Source organism: Balaenoptera borealis (assembly GCF_965194805.1).
Source record: "Balaenoptera borealis genome assembly, chromosome: 21".
Taxonomy (NCBI): domain Eukaryota; kingdom Metazoa; phylum Chordata; class Mammalia; order Artiodactyla; family Balaenopteridae; genus Balaenoptera; species Balaenoptera borealis.
Genome location: NC_138880.1, coordinates 19,965,028 through 19,988,479, shown reverse-complemented (window position 1 = coordinate 19,988,479; position 23,452 = coordinate 19,965,028). Strand labels below are relative to the sequence as shown.

Below are 23,452 nucleotides of genomic sequence, written 5' to 3'. Positions count from 1 at the left end.
GAACTGATCGACTGTGGCACAACCCATTAGACAAGGCAGAGTCCAAAACGATCCCATGGTTTTCCTATTGCTGCCACTAGGATTGACAGAGGTTGGAAGACATCGATGGCTTCTGGGCACTGAGGAAGGCTGAGTGCATTGGAGCTGGGGGCAGTGTCCCCATGCATACAGTCGGCCCTTGGTACCTGTGGGGACTGATTCCAGGACGCCCCCCGCCCCAACAGCAGGTACCAGAATCTGTGGCTGCTCAAGGCCCTCATATAAAGTGACGGAGTACAGTTGGTCCTCCACGCCCACATCCCAGGTTCCACGTCAGGGATTCAACCAACCTTGGATTTCAACTGTACTGAAATTGCTTGTCCGCCAAGTCCCTTTAATAAGCAAAAAGACTGCCTTGTAGATACTTGTGATAGGATGTAAAAGTTCACAGAATCACTCCTGGAAACTTTACACCAACTTAATTTTTCATATTTAAGGATTTCTGTAAATTTGAAAAGTGATTTAACTCCTTGCCAGCTTTTCCTTCTATTAAGGATTTAGCTCTTAGAAAAGAGTGAATTTTAAGCAAGGTCACTGAATACAGGACTGGTACAGGACTGCTTGCGCGTATCTAGCAAAACAGTCTTCTGGGTCTCTTGTCACTCGAGTGACAAAACTTGCTGATACTTAACTTGAACTAGATCACAGAGGCTTAAATTTGAGATTAAGAGAAGTATAGAGTATATATATTTTTTTATTCGCTTTTTTTCCCAATTTTATCCGGGTTGGTTTTCCTCAAACTTTAATTTCTACATTAGAAAACTCATTGCTTATTCACTGAAAAAAACTGGACTTACTGATTTGTGATTTCAGAACAACCTAATACTGCGTTTTAAAAATCAAGCATTTAGAATATCATTAGGGCCAAAATGTACTCATTGAGGAAGTGTTCCTTAAATTCCAGTCACTGTTAAATGTCCAGGACAGTGCTCGTGTATCGTTAACTTCCCTAGCTCTTTCGTGAGAGACTATTACAAAGTAGAAGGCAAAAACCATAACATATATCTGATCTCCAACTCTCAGTTCAGCAGGTCACACTTCTTAAAATGCCAGGGAACCACGCTGTGTAAGCATTCAAATGAATTTTTCCGGAAAACATCATTCATTTTATAATGTCATGTTAAATTCTACGTCACAACACACACTTTTCACCGTTCCTCACCTCGTTCATAACTCACTTAGCACACAGGTTTGGGAGAATAAATTTCCTTTTTCTATTAGCAAGTATGCTCATCTGATGACCCCTAATTAGAGAAGGGAATAAAAAGGTTCACAAGTCTAAAAATAACTCCATTATCCACGCGGAGGCGGCCGGTTTTTCTTTCCCCTGTACCAGCTGATATTTGAAAGTAAAGTGGCAATCGATCAGTCTAAGCGCTGGCTCTCGTTTTTCATAAATGAAGGGCTGTGGCTTTAAGCAGTCGCAGGCAGCCTGTGCCAAAGGCAGAAGCTGCAGCCTCAGCTCCTGTGAGGAGGGAGGCGTCCCAGGCACACGCTAACCTGCGGGACGCGAAGTGAGGCCAACCGAGGACCAATGGCGCTCCTCCTGGTGGAGCTTTGAGTGTAGACCGACCGGACTGGTGGCTGGCGTGGCCACCTGCGCGGGGGCGGGAGGGGGGACTTGGAGACAGAAGCTGGAAAATGGGCTGCTCCGGCAGCAAAGTGTGCCTCTATTCTCCATGTGCAGCAACGAGGGTAATTAGCATTTGTTTCTAGTGCTTTTCTGGAAGAACGCCAGGGGCGAAGGCGGAGGTGGTCTGGCGTGAGGGGGAACTGAATGACAAGCAACTCTCGCCTGCAAAGGCCGGTCTCGTGATCTGCCGTCCGCAGCGCTGCGACCCAGCTGCGGTGGGAGCTCTGCCCGGGGCGATCCCAGGGAGGGCATTTCCAGAGAGCTTTGAATTCTGCCTTTTCCTTCCTTACCCGCTGGTGGGAGGGAAACTGCCTCGTAAGAAACTGTATCTAATTGCTGTGTTTGTACAAGCATGTGTGTCTGTGTGCTTGCGGATGAGTTGCGGGTAACTTGGAAATGGTTCTTGGCAAGATTGATAATTGCTTTTTTGATGCTGAAGCAGCTGCCTGATTGTCTTTGATTCATTTCTCTAACCTCTCCTTAGATAGATAGCTGCTCCAACATATTTTCATCCTTAGAAAATAACGTGTAGCTGAGTAAAATTAATTTCATTTTGTTTTTAAAGGATTATTTTTTTCGCTGTGGCTTTGTAAGAGACTTTCGCGTCTTCCTTTTAGAAGGATTAGCCTCCTAAGTAAACTTTTCTATTTGCAAATATAGGACAAAGTTCATATAAGTGCATGTGTTTAGAACATTAATCGTTTATCTTAGACTGATTAGGCCTTTATTGCCCTTGGAGGAGGAGAATGCATTACGTCTTAAGTATGCCTTAGCTGAAAGGTTCTGGGATCAGTAGTGAAGCATGGCTCAAAAGTAAATATTTTTAAACGGGCCATTCAGTGCCTCAAATGAATGTTTCACGAGGACCTGAGAAAATACAGATTTTTGAAATGTGAATTTCCTTAACAACTAAGGGACATCTGTGTTTTTTAACAACACGAACTGTTAGCCTAAATGATTCATATCTTGGCTTCTCGATTCTGAGTCTCATTTTCCTGGTGATAACAAATGTGTGCTTTACTGAAAGGGACCCTCTTGAAAACATTAGTAACTTGATGTGTGTTTTCCACAGCGGGAGGAAGCCCTGAAACAACACAAAACCCTATCTCAAGAGCTTGTTAACCTCCGGGGAGAGCTAGGTAAGAGCTTTTTTTTTTTTTTTTTTTTTTTTTTTCCCCTTCTTCCAGGTTTTTCCAGTGGTGGAGGGGAAAATTGTCAACGTTGGTTTCCTCTCTGCGTGGTGTCCGGAGCTGCATGCTGGCAGTGTTAGCCACTCACTCCAGTATCTGCGCAAACACTGACTCTCGACGTTTCTGTTGAATCTTGGCAGTTTGACCTCAAGTTCACAGAGTTCTGGGCACTGATCTGACTAAGCCTAGCAGAGTTTCTGATGACCAAAACATTTCTTTTCCCGAAGAGAAGGACGGAATGGTTTTTGTAATTGTGTGGATTCCTGTTAGATAATCCCGTCAGGTTTTTTTCTTTCCGGAACCATCTTTCATATGAAAGAGTGGTGAGAAAATTCCCTCTCCAGTGGCAGTGATTATATTACACTTCCTTGGGGGGGGTCTGTGAATAGTGGGTATGGCATTAGAAGGCACACTCTGTGCTAATCTTCCAGCTGGTCTGGCAGTGAGTAAGGGCCCAGCTCCACAGGAAGCCAGGTGTCTCTCCTGTCTGTGGCACTCACCCCCCAGGGCTGCTGTTTCCAGGCCGAACTCTCTTCTACTTCTTGTCTTTCCTGGAAGAGCCCTGGGTTCGTGCAGCAGAGACAACGCTGCCTTTCCTACCTCATCCTGGCGTGTTGGAGTCAGCTGACTGCCTTGGGAGCCCCATGCGGTGTAGGCTTCACGGCCCTAGACAGTCAGCTTCCTGCTGTAGCTTCAGCCAGGTCTGGAGCAGTTCATTGCAAGGCTGCCTTCCTTGCCCTTTGCGGTTTTCTGTGTGTGCTGAAAGCGTGTGTAGGTACGTGTATAAATAATGCAAAGGCAACGGCCAGAGTTGAAAATTATGTTTGTCTAGTTCCAGGACAAACTGCTCATATTTCTTTGGACAACACCAGAGTTTAAATACTGTCAATATAATTTGCTGGACTTGAACCCTCTTAAGTCCCCCTCCCCTGCCATGCCAGGGCAAAAATCAAGTAGCCATGAATGTGGGGTGAAGACTTCCTTCTGTATTCGTCTTCTCTTTTCACCCCCCGATGCAGGGCAATGCCAGACTCCTGACTCGCCCTAATACCTCACCCTGGACATCATTTTCTCCTGATCTTAGGAAGGACTCTTTTGGGAAGAGTAATTGTAAGACAGATGGAACTTCAGGACCCCAAAGACTTGAGAGTTCTAGGAAAACAGTTCAAGGAAACCACAGATAAGAAACAGCCTTGCTCCCAGGGACGTTTAAGGCTCTCTGCCAGGTTACTGAACGTGACTGGTGTCCTTTTGGTTACCCGGATGACCAACTTAACTCGCTATTGTCTGCGCCTTAAGCAATGTAATGGATATAGGGTTAGCAGATCGGGAGAGAGGTCTCCTTTGTGTGTTTCAGGGTTCGCTCTAAGCCGGTAGAGGTGGAGAGGAGCCTCCCCGGGGGTTCACGTTTCAGCCCCGCCCCAGGACGAGGCAGACACGCCAAGGGAACACTTTGCTCATTCAGTCAGTTTGAATGGGGGAGTCCTCTGTCCACCTTTCCGTGGATAGCGCGATTCAGTGATCTCAACGGGACCCAGGGACTCAGCACCCCCCGTTGGTTACTTAGCCCGACAGGAAATAGCTGTAGCCGTTTGCACCCACTCTCACCTTCCCATCTGTGATAAGGAGCCGGTGCCCCGGTGTGGCTTCACTGCTGCTCTCGGAGTGTCAGGATGCAGTGGTTGGCCCGGCCATATCATCCGGTCACCCAAGGCTACACTCTCAGGAAGTGTGGCATTACTGCTGGTGAATCAGATCTAATTGTTCACGTAACAGCGTAGAGCATTTGGGGGAAGGTTTTTGGTTCCATGAGGGGAAGGGAGAGAAGCCTTCTTCTGATGGAACAGTCCGGGAAGAATGTTCTCAGAGCTGCCGGTTTGATTGATTGTACGTGAGCTGCAATAGAAATAAGTTCACACCGCAAAGTTTACAGCTCAGTTTTAAAATGTGAGGCAGTGGTACAAAGCGGTTAGACCGTGTGGTCATACTATCCAGGTTCAGATCTTTGGTAGCTGGGTGACCTCGGGCAGGGGTGACAGAGCACACGCCTTCTGTCCCAACTTCATTCTTTGTAAAATGGCGGCAGTGTCTGCCTCAAGGGTGGCCACGAGGATTACATGAGGTAACTTGTTGCAAAGCGTCTACCACCAAGTATTAACTGCTATTAAATAGTAGTTGTTAAGATGCATGCAGTCGACAGCTGTGTAGTAACTGCATTTGCTATTTTGTGAGGGCAGAGACTCTGCTGCAGAAAGGAATAGTAATTCGACTAAATATTATTAGAAATGCCTTAGGACAGGTTATTTTTGCTCTTCACGTACAAATGGAAAGGTGAGACGTGATGGATCCCTTCCTGATATGTTAGAAGCGCTTGGGGTGCGGAGTCCACCGTCTGGGTTTTTGCCCTTCCACTCCTGGTTAGCAGTTACCTGACTTCTTTGAGCACAGTTTCCTCACCGGTGATAGGAAGTTAATATGCATTTTGCTGGATTGTTTTGGAGTTTGAATAAGATGGTAGTACCTGTGAAGTGACTGGCATAGTGATTGGTCCATCACAGGCAACTCAAGAAAAGAGAGCCGCCACCATCAATGCCATCAAAGTACCCACCTTTCCCCTCTGACATAATGGGACATCGTTGGTGTCGCTTTCCCACTGAGTAGTTTTTCTTTACCTCCTCTATGAAAATTGAGGCAAGGTTCCCAAACTGCTAAGAACTGCAAAGAATAAAGGACAACTCATAAGCTCAGGGGCACTGAAACCCAAGTAAAGTCTGCACTTCTGATCGTCAGACCTCACTGCCTCCGATGATCTCCTCCCCTGACTGACCTGCCCACTGTGGTCTCACTTGTTTCCTGACAGGTGCCCTCTGCTCCCAGCTTAACCCAGCTTATTACCTCTGGCACAGCCTGTGTGTATCTGAATCTGAGCCACGCCTGCTTTGTGGAACAACGTACCATTTGCTTCTGCACAAAACTCTTTAAAAACCCCCTCTCAGTCTCCTCAGAACCAAAGCATGAGGCTCCCTTTGCTCCAGAGAGCCCTTGATATTTTGCATTTGTGTATATACTATATCTTGTGTTTTCCTATTGTCTTCAGACAGTAAACTCTTTTTTTTTTGGTGGGGGGTCTTTGTTGCTGTGCACGGGCTTTCGCTAATTGCGGCAAGTGGGGGCTACTCTTCGTTGCGGTGCGTGGGCTTCTCATCTCAGTGGCTTCTCTCGTTGCAGAACACGGGCTCTAGGCACACAGGCTTCAGTAGCTGTGGCATGCAGGCTCTAGAGCGCAGGCTCAGTAGTTGTGGCTCGCGGGCTCTAGAGCGCAGGCTCAGTAGTTGTGGTGCACGGGCTTAGTTGCTCCGCGGCATGTGGGATCTTCCCGGACCAGGACTCGAGCCCATGTCCCCTGCATTGGCAGGCGGATTCTTAACCACTGCACCACCAGAGAAGTCCCCAGACAGTAAACTCTTTAATTGCAGAGATCCATTCCTGCTTCCTCTGAAAAAAAATATATATGCTTTCCATTTTCACGGGTAATTGATAAATATTTATGGGCATTTTAGGTTTTAAAGTTTCTTTTCTTTTTTTTTGGCTGTGCCACGTGGCTTGTGGGATCTTAGTTCCCCCACCAGGAATCGAACCTGGGCCCCTGGCCGTGAAAGCATGGGGTCCTAACCACTGGACCGCCAGGGAATTCCCTAAAGTTTCTTTTTATTGAAGAACAATGTGTGAAAATTAACGAAAATTGTGGAGTGAGGGGTAAATAGCCCATAGCTCCGTATTTTGGCATATTCCTTTGTTTATATGAATATATACCACTTTGCACTCTTTTATTATTATTATTATTATGGTATAATTTACATTCAGTGGCATGCTTATTGTTCCATCAGTTTGACAAACACACACACTCATGTAACCTACACCTTTAGGTTACGTTTCCAGTAGACCCTCTTCCCCTAGAAGCAAACACTGACCTTATTTTTATCACTTGAGGTTAGTTTTGTCCATTCTACAATAGAGTTTCATGTAAATGGAAACACACAATAAATTCTCTTTGTGTCTGGCTTCTTTCACGCATAATGTTTTTGAGATCCTTCCATTTTATTGTAGATACTCTGATTTTTAAACTTATGTCAAGCACTTTCCCATTTTGCCTCATGGTCTTCATACGCTCGTGTTTAATGATCATGGTAATGCCTTTTGAGTGGATGTAGCATAATTTCACTTACCCCTTAAATAATGTCATCGTAAGGCTTTCATCGTCGGCTGTTTTCCTTACCCATTCCCATGGTTTCAACTACAACCTATAGGGTGACGACTCACAGGTTTATTTTTCTAGTCCCCTCCTTCCCAAGCTGTAAATACTGTTTTCCCAGTGAAGAGCTGCCTCTGGATGAGCCAGTCCAGTGTAATGAGACCTTCCTGACTCCCCAGCCCCTTGCTTCCGGAATACTCTGCAGTGTCTCCTCATTCAGACCTATTCCTCAAAGTCTGTTCATCACCTTCTGCACTGGATTATTATTCACTTCCCACCCAGGCTGCCAACTAAGGTCATAACCCTCTTCCTCCATCCTCCACATGATACCAGTCTGTGTTCTGAATGTCTCCCAGATCCATCTCTCTCCAGCATTCTGGCTGCTACTGTCCTAATTTAAGTCCTGTAATTTCTCACCTGCAGTATATCCCAGTGGCCACCCAACAGGTCACCTTGCCTCCAGGCCTGCTTCTCTCTTCTCCAAGTGCTACCAGGACTATACATGTAATAAATCTCATGTGTGTCCTCTACTGGACATCTTTAACAAACATAAGTGACTCCATTTTGGCTTTGGGAAGAAGTCCAAGCATACTAAAGGCACCGTGTATGATGTGTCTGTAACCTTCCGGTGTAGCTTCATGGTGTCTGACCCTCGTTCCCCTCTCTGCACACCTCCTTTTCCCTCCCAAGGTCCCAGGCAAAGGCCCATTCATGCCTCGTTTGTGCCTCCTCTCTGTTTGAAAGGCTGTCTCCTCTTCCCACTATCTTTCTATTTTTGCCTCTCAAACTCCTTCTTCTCATTACTTATTTTTAAAGTCCTAGCTAAAATACCTTGTCTTCAATTCAGTTTCACCCAAATCCTTCAGACAAGTGAACTGCACCTTCTACTATACCCTTCAAGTACCTTGCTCTTATAGGTATTTGTTTATAGACCTCTTTTCACAGTGCAGAGCTGTGAGCACTTCAAGGGCAAGGCCAGTATGTCCTTCATCTTTGTAGCTCTACCAGCTAGTACCTTGGGCCTGGCAGTTAGTACTTCTGATGCTTAGTACTTCAGAGAATGAATGAATGATTTTACTGCTGAGGATGGTAGCTAGGGAAAGCTGGTTTTATCCTTATAATATGCTTCTACTTGATGGTTTCTGTACACAGATATTTTCCTATAAACTGTTAAAAATAAGTAATAAAGTAAGATGAGCTATAATTCTCTTGAAGACATTTTTACATTGTGCCTGACAATCGCAGTTAATCAGGTCATTTTGAAAATGTCAGCCCTCAGAATAAATGACAGTTCAATTTAATGTTCTACATAATCCACAGCAAACATTTGACCTCTGAGATATGGAATAAATGTGTCATTCTGATTCTTTCTTAGGGTCATGTTGGTGTAATGAAGAGCCATGATTATGATCTTTTAGGGTTCCTACTGTATTTTTATTAATCTTAATCATTGGAATAACATTTTTTCATCTAAATTAACGAAGAAAAAGGTAGTTTGTATTTCACAATTATTTTCTAGCCATCAGAATGAATAGCTAACTCACATCTTTTTATACATTTGTCCTGATTGTTCCTATGTCATGATACAAATGAGATTTTAACCCTTTATTCACTAAAAATTCCTGGAATTCCCATAATAATGATTCAAAAGACTAGTCAATTTTGCCCTCTGTATGTAAAAATGATGGGTATGGCAGCAACGTTTGTTGGGTGCCCACTCTTTCCTAACATCAGTGTTCATCTCTAACTCTACTGGTTTGCATTGTATAGGAAGGGAGGGAGGGAGGGAAGGAAGAATTGAGGCTTAAAAGTTATGTAACTTTCTTAAGGTCAATAGGCTAGAAAAGCAAAGCACCTGGATAAAAACCTAGGATGGCCAGACCACCAAACTCCTGTTAATTACAAAAAAAAAAAAAAAAAAAGAAACCATGGTGAAACTGTTGGGAAGATGGGGGCATCATTTGATATAAACACTAGTTTGCATTGATAACTACTTTTGGGATCTTTTTATTCAAGTCAAGAGTTCAAGAAGTATTATTAGATTAAAATATCTTGTTATTATGTACTCGGAAAAAGTGACTTGGCTCTGCCTAAAGCAGCGTACACATTGTCTAATCAACACTTGACTGTGTCTGTGAACTAACCTCCCTTCACACCTTTATGGAATGTGTTAATTCTTTCACTAGTTTTGTGTACAGTTGTGGTTTAACGAGGTTGTATATTTAGAGTAATTTTAAAACTCTTTACAGTTAAGCCACTTTTGAGTTGCAGAATTCCAGAAGTGATTTTTGAAGTGGGCTTTAATGAAAAATCTATTAATATGTAATGAAAACCAACCGTATGCCAAAACAATTCTTCATCTCACTGAGTTGATTGAAGATGGAGTTGATTCCGTCTTAAACTTGGCTTGTTCTTTTTCTATCCTTGCCTGTCTGTCCTAAATTTAGACTTTGGCTGGCTGTCTCTGTAAGTGAAAGGTTGGGTTCTTTCACCTGTACAGATGCACAGTATTACCAAGTGTGTCTGTTCTGAAAGCCTGTTGAGTCTTCTTCCTTGTCCTGGTCTTTTTCCTCACTTGTCCGTGTCCAGTTTTGATATGTTCGGTTTTTCCTGATTTAATGTAATTTGTCTAGAACGGTGGTTCTCAGACTTCACTGTGTAATAAAATAGGCCAGATTAAAGCTGCAGATCCCCGGTTCTGACTCGGGTGGCTTGGGATGGAGGAGTCCACTCGTAATGATCATCCAGGTGACTCAGATGCAGGCGCTGCCTGGGCCACACTTGGGCAGCACACTAGCTGTCCAGAATGTTGTTCATTTAATGTAAAAAATACACTTAAGACTTAAGTGAGCAGAGTAAGAGAATAATACCAAATAGCTCTAACTGAACTGAGTCCATTCTTGTACATAGGCTTCCGAATCATAGGCATACCAGTAACTTTGGGTTTTTTTTTTGTTGTTTGTTTTGTTTTTTTTAAATCCCAGGTGGGTTTTTTTAAATTAATTAATTAATTTGGTTGCATCAGGTCTTAGTTGCAGCTCTAGGGCTCCTTAGTTGTGGCTCACCGGCTCCTTAGTTGCAGCTTGCCGGCTCCTTAGTTGTGGCATGCAAACTCTTGTAGCATGCAAACTCTTGCGGCATGCGTGTGGGATCTAGTTCCTGGACGGATCAAACTGGGGCCCCCTGCATTGGGAGCGTGGAGTCTTAACCACTGCACCACCAGGGAGGTCCCTGCCTACCAGTAACTTTGACCTGCCCTTTTGAACCTTGCCCCCTAAAAATGAATCATCAGGGAGGAGACACAGAATAGTATCAGACTCACCTGTTCATTAATATTAAATTTATTCTTTTGATTGAAATGTGATTTCCTTAAAGTCTTAACTTGCTTTCCTCAGGCCTGAAGCTTAGAACATTTATGCCGGTTATTCAGCCAGGCTTTTGACTCAGATCCACTTTCCAGCCTAAGTGTTTTGATTGGTCCATGGAACGTTTGCTGTTGTGACTATGAGAGCATCTGTTTTGCAGCATGTTGTTGGCCAGTGACTAAGCTGAAAAACAGCAAAGCCTTTGCAGACTTTTATTGGCAGGGAGAACCCGGGGCTCTGTGGAGGCCCAGCTGGCACCTTTGTACTAAGATCTGTGACTGGACCAGACCGTCATCCTGCATGTGAATAAGATTTCATCAGGACTAATCAGTGTAGGGAGAAAAAAGGTCATTCTTTTACCTGCCTTACTTTGCAGTCTCTCTAGCTTGCACAAGAGAATTAAGCCCTATTATTCTGAGGCGTCCATTGTATGAATGCATGAACTTCTCTCTTAATGCATCTCAAGTTGAGAAAACAGCCACTCGGATCCGGTTCCGTGTTCTGTGCTATAGAACCTGCACTGAAAAGGGCTGAGCGGATTGAGTTCTAGACCCAGTTCTGCCACGTCCGTTCCCTCTGTAGTCTAGTAAAGTGAGATTTAAGATAATACCTATGTCATTAACTCAAGACATGACTATATTCTATTACATGGAATAATAAATATGAGAGCACTTTGTAAAGTATGAACTGAGTTTTAAAGGGAAGGTGGTATTATTTATGGGAGAATGGATTTGACGGTGCTGGAGGTTTGTGAAAGTAAATTCCTAGTACGTTGTGATTAGTGGAAGGCTTTTGAAATCAGTTCTTGTCAATTCATATAATGCCCAAGAGCAATCTGAAAGCTATTTGTAGCTAATTTCGAAATTCAGAAAGAGACCTTTGTCTCTCTCGCATGTCTGCCAAATTTCTTGGTCTTGTGAAAAAGCAATACCTTTGGGGAGCAAAACCTGGGGCTTTTCTGAGTAGATGATCATTCCACAGACAGTCTGTGAAGACTCACTCTACATAATAGAGCACTCTTTCACTTTATCCTCACCAAACTGTAAGGTTAGCAGAGCAGGTGGTATTTAGTCCTACCTGGCGTATCAGGAAACTGATCTGCAGAAGTTGGAAATGCTTGTTGTTGATAGTCTAGGTCCCTGCCCTTCTGTTGTTCTTTGGGCACCAGCTTCTCCACAAAGTAGCATTTTACTTTTTAAAAAGGGCTTCTTGGTTACTTTGTTCAGGTATATTATCTCCAATTTGAAGCAGATTAGACCCCAGTTTAAGAGAGTAACCAACATGGTCTCTTGCCCTGGAAGTGTGTCACCAGCAGATTTCCCTTCAGAGAATAATACTATGAAATAATAGTGCTACTATGATAGAAGGTTATGTCCCCATTTATGGTTCTGGGGCTGGGGTACAAGAGAAGTAACGTAAGATAGATATTTGTTTCCCCTTCCTTTTTATACACAGGTGGCAGAGTATTATACATGCTGTTCTGCACCTTGTTTTCTGCTTAGCATTTCTTAAAGATCAATACACAAAGAACTTCCTCAATATTTTTTTAAACAGCTGTAAAATTATTTTTTGGAAACTATTCCATTATATAGATATACCATAATTAATTTAACCAGTTTCTTCATGGTGGACATTCGGCTGTTTGTAATGTTTTGCTCTTACAAAAAATGCTCTAGTGAATAGCTTCGTATGTCCCTCATTTTATATGTGTGGGAGTATGTCCCACACATATATTCTTAATAGTGGAATTTCTGGGTCAGAGGAGTAGGCAGAGAAAATGTCAGACAAACCCCAGTTGAGGGACATTCTGTAAAATGCCTGACTTCAAAATTGTCAAGATGATGAAAAGCAAGGAAAGACACATTCACAGATTAGAGAAGACGAAGGAAATGTGATGAGTCAATGCAGGTCGCTATCTTGGGTTGGAGCCTAGAACAGAAAGAAAGTTAAAGTTAAAGTTAAAGTTAGGGGAAACTGGGAGAGAGGTATCCAGGAACTATTCTATCCTTACGAGTTTTATGAAAATCTAAAATTATTCTAAAAAAGTTTATTCTTAAAAAAGGGGGGGCATTAGTAGAAAAACTGGTGAAATTGGAATAAAGTCTGTAGTAGAGTTAATAGTATTGCTTCAACGTTAAAACCTTCGTATTGACAAATGTCCTGGCTTTACATAACATGGTAACATCCGGGGAACCTAGGTGAAGGGTATATGGGAGCTCTTGGTACTGTCTCTTTGTACCTTTTCTATCAATCTAAAATTATTCCACAATTATAAGTTGTTTTTTTAAAAAGCATGTCTGCCCTGAGAAGTGTGTGCTGTTAAAGGAAGGAGTGGAGAGGTGCCCAGAAATAAAAGCAGGTGAGGTGGCCAGAGAGAGAGACTGAGAGAGACCCAGAGGAGGCAGGAGAGGCTGGACCAGACACCTCATTGCCCTCCTGGATGGTGCGGAGAAGGGAACCCTGCTCAAGGAAGAGCTGGCACCCACAGCAGGCCTGCTGGAATCGTCTAGGGAGAGTGTGGGTGCACAGCTGGAGAATGAAGTCATCTTGCTTTCCTGTTTGTCTCTTCTTTCGGTCACGAACTCTTGTGTGGCATCGTGAAACTTTGCATGATCTTCTGAGTGACCTTACCTCCCTAGTTTTCTTTTTCTTTTTTCTCTTTTCATATTTTATGTCCAATTTAGATAAAATTACCTAAAAGTTGGGGAAATTCTATTGCATATAATGTCAAGAACAGTAGTATTAGAAAGTGAAGCTTTGGGGTGGATGTGTACCCTATCCTCGCGCGTGTGTGTGTGTGTGTGTGTGTGTGTGTGTGTGTTTACCTTCTTTGAATACTAGACGAGCAGTGCATCTTTGTAACTGTCACATTGTGTCATGGACACCCCTCTCCCCCAAGCATGACTTTTAGGACTCTTCAGACACATTTGAAGGTGGACTTTGGCAAAGCTAGCAATAATAACAGTAACATTTGTTGCATACTTAACTCTGGTCAGGCACCGGCCAAGCGCTTCACATATATTCTATTTAATCCTGCAGGGAAGGCACTAATATTAGCACCATTTTAAAAATAAGGAAGTTCAGGCTTAGAAAGCTTAAGTCATTTGCTCAAATCACATAGCAGGTAAGTGGTGTGGCTGAGATTTGAACCTAAGTATTTAGCTCTATTCTGTTAAGACATTTATTTATGTTCCTGAGAATTAAAGTATTTCCAGTTGTCTCATGATGAAACCTGCTACTCAGATATAAAAATTAAGAAAGCCGTGTATCGTTTCAAAAGAATACTAACAATTTAGGGCCATGGTTGTGTAATGTTTTTCATTGTAAACAGTACACTTATCAGTCACCAAAGGGAAATTGGTCTCCATGAGATGGAAATAATAAAAATCTGACCTCTTTCTCTTAGGAAAGGCCACCAGGACCAATTAGGTAATGGCTGTACTTCACTCCTGGGGAAAACTGCTGAAGGACCCAGGACGAAGCCAGTTCTCTTCTCAAGGTTACATTTGATTCTGGCATTGGGCCTTCTGTAGATGTCATCCAAATAATCGAAAAGGAAAAATTTCAAGCATTTCACCACTTCTGAAATATTTTTCCCTTGCTTAGTTATCCATGTTTTAAATTGTCAGGGGAGTGTCCCTCTGTTTTTCCTGTTCTGTCCTTGGCCTCGAATTCTTCTAAGGCCTGGTTCATCTCAGGTTGAAATGTCAACTTCCAGCTTGTAATGTGGCCTTATGTTTTAGGGCTGATCTTGTAAATGAGTTGGTTTCTTTCTTTTGCTTCTTAATTCTGAAAACTCTGTTTCTCATTTTAATTAATAGATTGCTGGAGAGGGCTTCTGCATTTTACCAATATGGGCACAAAAATGATAATCCATCAATTTTTCTGCAGGCAGTGGTCTCTTTGGTGTCCTTTATCACAGACATGCTTTTAAAAATTGCCTAATAGAATGATTAAAACAGCAAGGACAAAAGGACTACTTTGTACTCTGTGGATTTTGCATCTGTGCCCTAACTTCATGAAAACAGTATCGCCTAACACTGTGCGAAAACTCCTTGCTTAGTCCGAATTCTGAAAGATTCGTGTTTGATTTTGGCTGTCTTGGGTGTTTGATTAATTGACTGAGAGTGAGTGGAATTCTGGAGAATAAGCAAGGAAGAGACAAAACTGAGAACAGGAGTAAGAGCCCAGGTGGCATAGAAATCGCTCCTAAATTGAAATAAGTACAAGGAAAAGTCCAGGACTGCAGCCCCGGGCTGGCGTCCCTGATTCTCCCCACGAGTGTGTCCAGCCAACAGGGGTACTGAGAACCCTTGATACAGCGTTGACATGTGTGTCCCTTAGAAAAGTATTTCATGAGTCTTTATGCCAGATAAGTGCTTCCCCAGGAGCTCAGGCCCGTTAACTCAACGTAGAGCCATTTGTGTGAGGGATCACTTCAGCCCAGCTGTTCCTGCACAGCTGCAGGCTGATGTCACCACCTGGGGCCGGGCCTGCCCTGGGACTGTTGTCCTAACAGCAGTAACCACCGCTCCCCCGTCCGACCCATTTTTTTTTCCCTGTACCCTTCCTTCCCTCCTGTCCTCCCTTTACCTCCGCACAGTGGCCAACAAAATCAAACACTATTTAAGCTTCTTTAAAAAAAAAAAAAAGGAAACACCTTGTCCGGCCGCCAATGTGAGAGGATTTCCATCTATCCTTTTTGATTTTAAAGTTATACAGTTACACGTTCAGACTGACAGTCTTTGATTACAAGAAGATGTGTTGAAATCCGGCAGGTGTAGCATACTGCTAACTTCCACACAGAAGCTCTTCTAGTTTTTGGTTCACTTAGACATTTTATCTCAGATATGAGCATTCAGATGAGCTAGAATTTTTTGTTTGTTTTGTTTTTTACTTTGCTGTTATCTGAAATCCTGAGGGAATTAAGTCAGAAACCTGTGTGAAATCAAGATTTCTCTGACTAGAAAAGCTATTTTGATTCCTTTATTGACTGCTCGCAAATAGTTTTCTACTGCCTTCTTTCATATGAGCTGTAACATGGAATTCACACAAGGAGGCTTGTGGCCCTATAATTTTATTTGTATTATTTTGGAAAGGCAGTGGAAGCGAATACGTTTACTTCTTTGGCTAACATTTGCCTTCGTGAATCACTGTTTCCTCCTTTGATAAATAAGTAGTGATATGAGGAGGGTATTCTGTAGCAATCGGCCTGGCCATCATCTTTTAATAAATTCTTTTAAAGAAAAAAATAACTTCCCAAACAGAGTCCCAAAGGCCTGAGCTGTCGGTGATGTTGATGATCTCTATAATCTCGCCTACATCTGCCTTGTTGAGTCTTCTCCCCAACTTTTCTGCCTTGGGAATGTTCTAGTTCCCAAGGTGCACTGTGCCGGCTCCCCATTGCTCATCGTGGAATACAGTTCTTACCCTCGATATCAGGGTAGTAGTTCTTGCTTTGTTTTTGCCTTTACTGTTAGTTCAGTAAACATTTGTGGGTTTATTTGAATTTTAAGGGTTCTCTTTAGCAGACACTATGCTTGTCATTATTTCAATATGATTTATTTTACTTCTGAAGGAATACTGATACGGGACAAGTGTGGGCTGGTATTTCTACTGCCATGTGGCATATTCCCAAGAAAACAAGTCTACGTCATTGCCCGAAATTCATCCCAGGAGCCAGCCAATTTCCCACTACTTAGGTCAGAATAATCATTGATCTAAACTATCCTCTTCTCCTCCCTAAAACAATCTTTTTCCTTCCACTACTCCAGAAATACATATTCCTTACCAAACGAGACATAAGGATTACTTTATAATAAACAGACTTACCAGTACCCATTTTGCATGAATCCATGGGCACTCTGGGGTGTTGAGAACATGCATCCTCCTTACAGACAGAGTAGCACTCCTTTCCCCCATATCTAACATCAGTACAGGAAGGCTGCAAAAGTCCAAAGTCAGGCTTCCCAAGAAATGATAGAGCTCTTTCAGGAGTTTTAAAAAATTTTTATTGACATATAGTTGATTTACAATGTTGTGTTAGTTTCCGGTGTACAGCAGAGTGAATCAGTTATATATATACATATATCCACTCTTTTTTAGATTATTTTCCCATGTAGGCCATTCCAGAGTATTGAGTAGAGTCCCCTGTGCTATACAGCAGGTTCTTACTAGTTATCTATTTTACATATAGTAGTGTGTATATGTCAGTCCCAATCTCCCAATTTATCCTTCCCCCACCATCCCGATAACCATAGATTTGTTTTCTACATCTGTGACTCTACTTCTGTTTTGTAAGTTCATTTGTACCCATTTTCTTTTTAACATTCCACATGTAAGCGATATCATATGATATTTATCTTTCTGTGTCTGACTTACTTCACTCAGTATGACAATCTCTAGGTCCATCCATGTTGCTGCAGATGGCATTATGTCATTCTTTCTTATTGCTGAGTAATATTCCATTGTATATATGTACCACATCTTCTTTATCCATTCCTCTGTTGATGGACACTTAGGTTGCTTCCATGTCTTGGCTATCGTAAATAGTGCTGCAATGAACATTGGGGTGCATGTATCTTTTTGAATGGTGGTTTTCTCCAGGTATATGCCCAGGAGTGGGGTTACTGGGTCATATGGTAGTTCTATATTTAGTTTTTTTTTTTTAATTATTTATTTTATTTTTGGCTGCCTTGGGTCTTCGTTGCTGCGTGTGGGCTTTCTTTAGTTGCAGTGAGCAGGGGCTACTCTTTGTTGCGCTGCACATGCTTCTCATTGCAGTGGCTTCTCTTGTGGCAGAGACTGGGCTCTAGGTGCATGGGCTTCAGTAGTTGCTCAGTAGTTGTGGCTTACGGGCTCTAGAGCGCAAGCTCAGTAGTTGTGGCTCACAGGCTTAGTTGCTCCAAAGCATGTGGGATCTTCCCGGACCAGGGCTCAAACCCGTGTCCCCTGCATTGGCAGGTGGATTCTTAACCACTGCGCCACCAGGGAAGTCCCCTTCCGCCCATTTTTTGATTGGGTTATTTGGGTACTTTTGATATTGAGCTGCATGAGCTGTTTGTATATTTTGGAGATTAATCCCTTGTCGGTTGCTTCATTTGCATATATTTTGTCCCATTTCTTTCAGGATTTATTATAGTGTGTGTGGGTATGTGTTTATGTGCAAGTTCTGCAAGGTATTGTTAGTACTTCTGTTTTTGGTAGTGGTACTGAAGAGTTAGGATGCTCTGATTTTATGTTCATCAAATTACTTTGCCTTTTAAAAATGTTAACCTTTCAAAAATATATTTACATTATATTGTAGCTTCTCAATGTACTTTTCCTAAAGTTTTTATGTTCTGGTGATTTGTGTTCAATATATTCTAGTATTTTGTTTTTATTACTGTATTTTTGAAGTAACGAGTCTAAATTCGCTTCAACTGCGTACAAGCTTAAAGTCTATTTATTGCTTCTCTCTGGTCTTACCTGTTCCTTCTACATCTCAGCTGCCTCCTCTAGTGGCTGGCCCGCCTTAGAGATGCCTCGGCCAATCAGAGCTTCCTCTCGTTACAGCCCCTGCACTGATTGGTCACCATGTGAAAGGGTGCTCTTCACTTGGGAACCTGGCTCTGCTCAAGGACTTCTCTTACTGCTTGATAGACAATTGGCTTTTTGCTGCCAGAGACCATTTCCTCTCATTCCCTTTTATCGTTCACTTCTATACTATTATGTTTGAAAATCTGGTCCTAAGAGAATCGAGTACTCTGAGAGCCCTGTGTTTATGCTTCCAGAGTCATCACATCTGTGTGCGAATGTTATGAATTTAGGACATTTAGCAGGTTAAGTGTCATTTTCCCTTTTCTTTTTCCATCTCTTTTCAGTCACTGCTTCAACCACCTGTGAGAAGTTAGAAAAAGCCAGGAATGAGTTGCAAATAGCTTATGAAGGATTTGTCCAGAAGCTAAACCAGCAGCACCAGACTGATATAACAGAGCTGGAGAATCGGCTTAAAGAATTTTACACCGGGGAGTGTGAAAAGCTTCAGAATATCTACATCGAAGAAGCAGAGAAGTACAAAACTCAGTTACAGGAGCAGGTCTGTGCTTTCAGAACCTGAGCATGTGCTTGGCCATGGCTATTAATTTGAATTCTAACTGTTGTCTGATGATGGCCTTCCTTTGATGACCTTCTCTTTGTTGGACATCCCTTGATGAACTTCTTTAAAATTTAAATAAATGAAAAGTTTAAATTAAATTTTTTATGATCAAAGCAATGTACATACGTTGAGCAAAAGATCAGACGAAAAAAAGATAAAATTTAAAACCCTTTAAAAAAATTTTTTAATTGAAGTATAGCTGTACAAGATTATATGTTACAGGTGTACGATATAGTGATTCACAATTTTTAAAGATTATAACTTTATTTATAGTTATTATAAAATATTGGCTGTGCTCCCCATGTTGTACAATATCCTTGTAGCTTGTTTTATACCTAATAGTTTGTACCTCTTACTCCTCTACCCCTATCTTGCCCCTCCCCTTTCCCTCTCCACACTGGTAACCACTAGTTTGTTCTCTATATCTGTGAGTCTGCTTCTTTTTTGTTATGTTCACTGGTTTGTTGTATTTTTTAAATTCCACGTATAAGTGATATCATACAGTATTTGTCTTTCTCTGTCTTATTTCACTTAGCATAATGGCTCTCCAAGTCTATCCATTTTGCTGCAAATGGAAAATGTCATTCTTTTTTATGGCTGAGTAGTGGTCCATATATATATAGTGTATCACATTTTCTTTATCCATTCATCTGTTGATGGACATTTAGGTTGCTTCCATATGTTGACAATTATAAATAATGCTATGAACATTGGGGTGCATGTATCTTTTCAAATTAGCGTTTTTGTTTCTTTTCGGATATATTTTAAAAAATAAAATAAAACATCCCTTTATCCTACTACCTAGAAATAATCCCTTTGCAAACATTCTGGTGCTGCTAAAATATTGGCTTGCATTTCTTCTTCTTTTTGAAAATGGCTCTTGTTTAATAACTCGTATTTTTCACTTAATAGTATATCCTAAACCTCTCTTTAATTTCCTTGTTCCCATTTAAAAATTAGTTTTTCATTTAGCTGATATTTACACAGTGCCGACTATATGCCAGGCATGTGCTAGGGACCGAGAATATAGAGGCCAGCATGACAGGCGTAGAGCTTGTATGGTCCTGTCACCGTGGAACGTATCCTCGTTCCGTATGGTGGACTCAGCCCTTTCCATCCATGAACCTGGAGAGCTGCGTGTCGTGTTCCTGAGGCAGGGTGGAGTGGGGCATGGGGGCTGGCAAACCCCAATGGGTTGTTCTTTACATGTGTCTGGTAGGCCTTCGACTTGAATGCAAGCTCAGGTGTCAGATTTCCTCATGCTGCTGCTTATTATTCACCTTAGGACTTTTTACTGGTAAACTATTGTCTTGTTTTGGTTTTTTTCTTATAGTTTGACAACTTAAGTGCTGCCCATGAAACCTCAAAGTTGGAAATTGAAGCAAGCCACTCAGAGAAAATAGACTTGCTAAAGAAGGCCTATGAAACCTCCCTTTCAGGCAAGAATGCTTTTTTCTATTGAAATAGAATAAGAGCTAGTGGAACAGCGTGATATGTTTTAAAACGGAAATGATTCATAACTTTCCCCTCTAGAGAATACCCTGTGGTATTCAGTTTGGAGTGTTTTTTGGTTTCTTTTTGCATTGTTCATTGTGAGGAGATCCCCTTTCCCCTAAGGATGCAAATAATAGTTTGTTACAAATGCCAGCCTTTTAGGAAATATAGTTTTGTTTTGTTTTTTTTTAATGTATTTTTTGGCTGTGTTGGGTCTTCGTTGCTGCACGCAGGCTTTCTCTAGTTGCGGTGAGCGGGGGCTACTCTTCATTGCAGTGCGCGGGCTTCTCATTGCGGTGGCTTCTCTTGTTGCGGAGCACGGGCTCTAGGTACACGGGCTTCAGTAGTTGTGGCACGTGGGCTCAGTAGTTGTGGCTCACGGGCTCTAGAGCACAGGCTCAGTAGTTGTGGTGCACGGGCTCAGTTGCTCCGTGGCATGTGGGATCTTCCCGGACCAGGGCTTGAACCCGTGTCCCCTGCATTGGCAGGCAGATTCTTAACCATTGTGCCACCAGGGAAGTGCCCCTTTTAGGAAATAGAATGAACTTTTAAGGAACTTTAAGGCCCTTTTGGTAATAGTTGTGCTTGACCACTTCCGATCCTGGGAAGTTGAGTGTCAGTTTATATCCTGACCATGGTGAAGGATCCATGCCAGGCACTTCTGCATACCAGCACTGCTGTGAAATGTAGATGACATTTGTTGAATAAAAAGATGTGTTTTATTATTTCATCATGATTGGAAGGGTTGAAATAAAAGAATAAGAAGCCATTTTTTACAGAAGATAAGTGCCCATGTAGCTGAAGTTGTTACACCGAACCCATTGCATCTACAGAGAAACATATGGACATGTGGTGAGAACTGACCCTGTGAACTTTGTCAAGGGCCTTCTCATCAGAAAAACAGACTTGTTGTGTGAGGTCAGAGATGAGAACATGTAAAAGTGACTGGCCCAGGGTAGATGTTGGGTAAACGTTGTTTTTCTTCCTTCCTGCTGGAGATGGGTTTAATTTGAGACTTCTGATGGTTCGTGAAGGGCAACTGGAACAGAGCACAGGGCCTCCTGCCCAGGAGTCTGAAGGCCAGTGTCTGACCGCCTCCATCCCCATTCCCCCCAGGCGTGCTCTTTGTTCCCTGAGGTCTTCTGGCCTCTCTGGGCCTCTATGTTCTCATTCATAAAATGGGAATTATCTGCCCTACTCACCTCATGGGCTAATTTGAGAACAAGTAGTTTAATTTGTACAAAAGTACCATACAAATATAAAGTAACGTAGGCTCAGTGCCTCATAATCAACTGTTGAATCCATGTGCTTTAATGACTGTAGAATACAGTGATCTTGTTGGATGTTATTGACTCAAAAAAATATCACTTCCAGAGATCAAGAAAAGCCATGAAATGGAAAAGAAGTCACTTGAGGATTTGCTTTACGAGAAGCAGGAATCACTAGAGGTAGGTAAATCTCAATCACCACCACCCCTCCTGCCCACCCCGCCATCATCATTCTCGAGGCTTGTGTGGTTTTGGTACGTTTCTGTGCACATTTGCAATGTTTCTGGTGCCTGCTTGTTTACTTATGTTCCACATTTCACTGTTTGTGTTTTAGAAACAAATCAATGGTTTGAAGAGTGAAAATGACACTTTAAATGAAAAGTTGAAATCAGAAGAACAAAAAAGAATATCAAGAGAGAAAGCAAATTTAGTAAGTTGTGTATGCTCCCCCATCACTAATGAATTTTTCTTCTGCTTAGCTGTCTTTTAGAGTCAGTTAAGTGTTCAGCAGCTAGAGAAATAGTATGGGTTTGGAATCTTTTTCATATCTTGCAGTATGATTTTTAAACCATATAAAGTGGCTGCTACTGGTGTCTTTTTTTTTAACTCTAAAAACTGACATAACAGCTGAAATCCAATATATTGCAAGTGATCTAAGCTAATACCTACAGAAAGACAGGAAAACTATCAATTAGGGTCCAGGTTTTATGTAAAGACTTCATTTTTTAATTAACTTGCTATATTGAGATATAATTTACATACCACGATATTCACCCTTGTAAAATATACAATTCAGCAGTTCACAGGTTATACCTTGGTCACCAGGATCTAATTACAGAACACTTTTATCACCTCCCCCCCCAAAAAACACCCTGCACCCTTTAGCGGTCATTCCCCATTTCCCCCCCCAAACTCCCTAACCCTACGGGATCACCAGTCTCCTTTCTGTTTCTATCCATGTACCTGTTCTAGAGATTTCATTGACATGAAATTGTGCTATATGCGGCTTTTTGTGTCAGCTTCTTTCCCTCAGCTTATGTTCTCAAGTTTCGTGCATATTGTAGCAGGTACAGACATTTCATTCCTTTTTATGGCTGAACAATATTTCATTGTATGAATAATCCTCACTTTTTAAAAACCTTGTTTATTTTTGGCTGTGTTGGGTCTTCGTTGCCGTGCATGGGCTTTCTCTAGCTGCGGCGAGCGGGGGCCACTCTTCGTTGTGCGCGGCCTTCTCGTTGTGGAGCACGGGCTCTAGGCGCGCAGGCTTCAGTAGTTGTGGGCTTCAGTAGTTGTGGTGCACGGGCTTAGTTGCTCCACGGCATGTGGGATCTTCCCGGACCAGGGCTCGAACCCGTGTCCCCTGCATTGGAAGGTGGATTCTTAACCACTGTGCCACCAGGGAAGTCCAGTCCTCACTTTGGAAAACGACAAATTTCTCTGGTAAACTCAACTTTCTCTTGCAACTTGTATCCTTACTCCTCTGCATCCCCCCAACTTTTTTTGGCGGGGGGATGGGGGCTGCTTCTGTCTTTTCATTCCATGTATTTGTGTCTGGGGCTGCAGAAGCAGAGCTTTTGTGCCATTTAAGACCTGTCGCAACTCTCGAAGTACCTGCGTCCCTCAGTGAGCTCTTTTGCTGATATGTCATTGAGAGACCCTCTAGACATTTGAATGCAATTGGATGAGGTCCTATTCAATGAAATTTCAAAGCTATTTATTCTGGAAGACTCTTAGAAAAATTCGATTGCAAAAGAAATCTATAGACTTCACATGCAGGGTGTAAATCTTGGTTCAGGGAAAGCTTTTAAAGAGCTTCCTGATCCTGCAGAAGCTCCTGAAAAAGTTCAGAAGGGAAACAGGTTGAGGAAAGCAGGACTGTCTCATGCCTTACCCCACCTAAGCCTGCCCAGGTTGTGGGAAAAGAGCGTGTATGAGAGTGAGGGAGAAAGGGCCAGGTGGGCAGAGAAGTAGGAAAAGGTGCACTGGGAGGGAGGCTGCATGCGCTCTGACTTTAAAAATCAGCAAGATGGGATTTGCTCTCTTTATGGTTTAAAAAAATCATATGTAAAAG

General features: G+C 42.4%; 1 protein-coding gene across 1 annotated transcript in view; it reads left to right on the top strand.

Annotated features, from left to right (window-relative positions):
- MTUS1 (microtubule associated scaffold protein 1) overlaps nucleotides 1-23,452 on the top strand; it is a 161,293-nt gene that overhangs the window by 131,202 nt on the left and 6,639 nt on the right. The window contains 5 exon segments of the mRNA XM_082374787.1: nucleotides 2,745-2,811; nucleotides 18,342-18,556; nucleotides 19,950-20,055; nucleotides 21,485-21,558; nucleotides 21,713-21,808. Coding sequence (XP_082230913.1) covers nucleotides 2,745-2,811; nucleotides 18,342-18,556; nucleotides 19,950-20,055; nucleotides 21,485-21,558; nucleotides 21,713-21,808 — 558 coding nt within the window.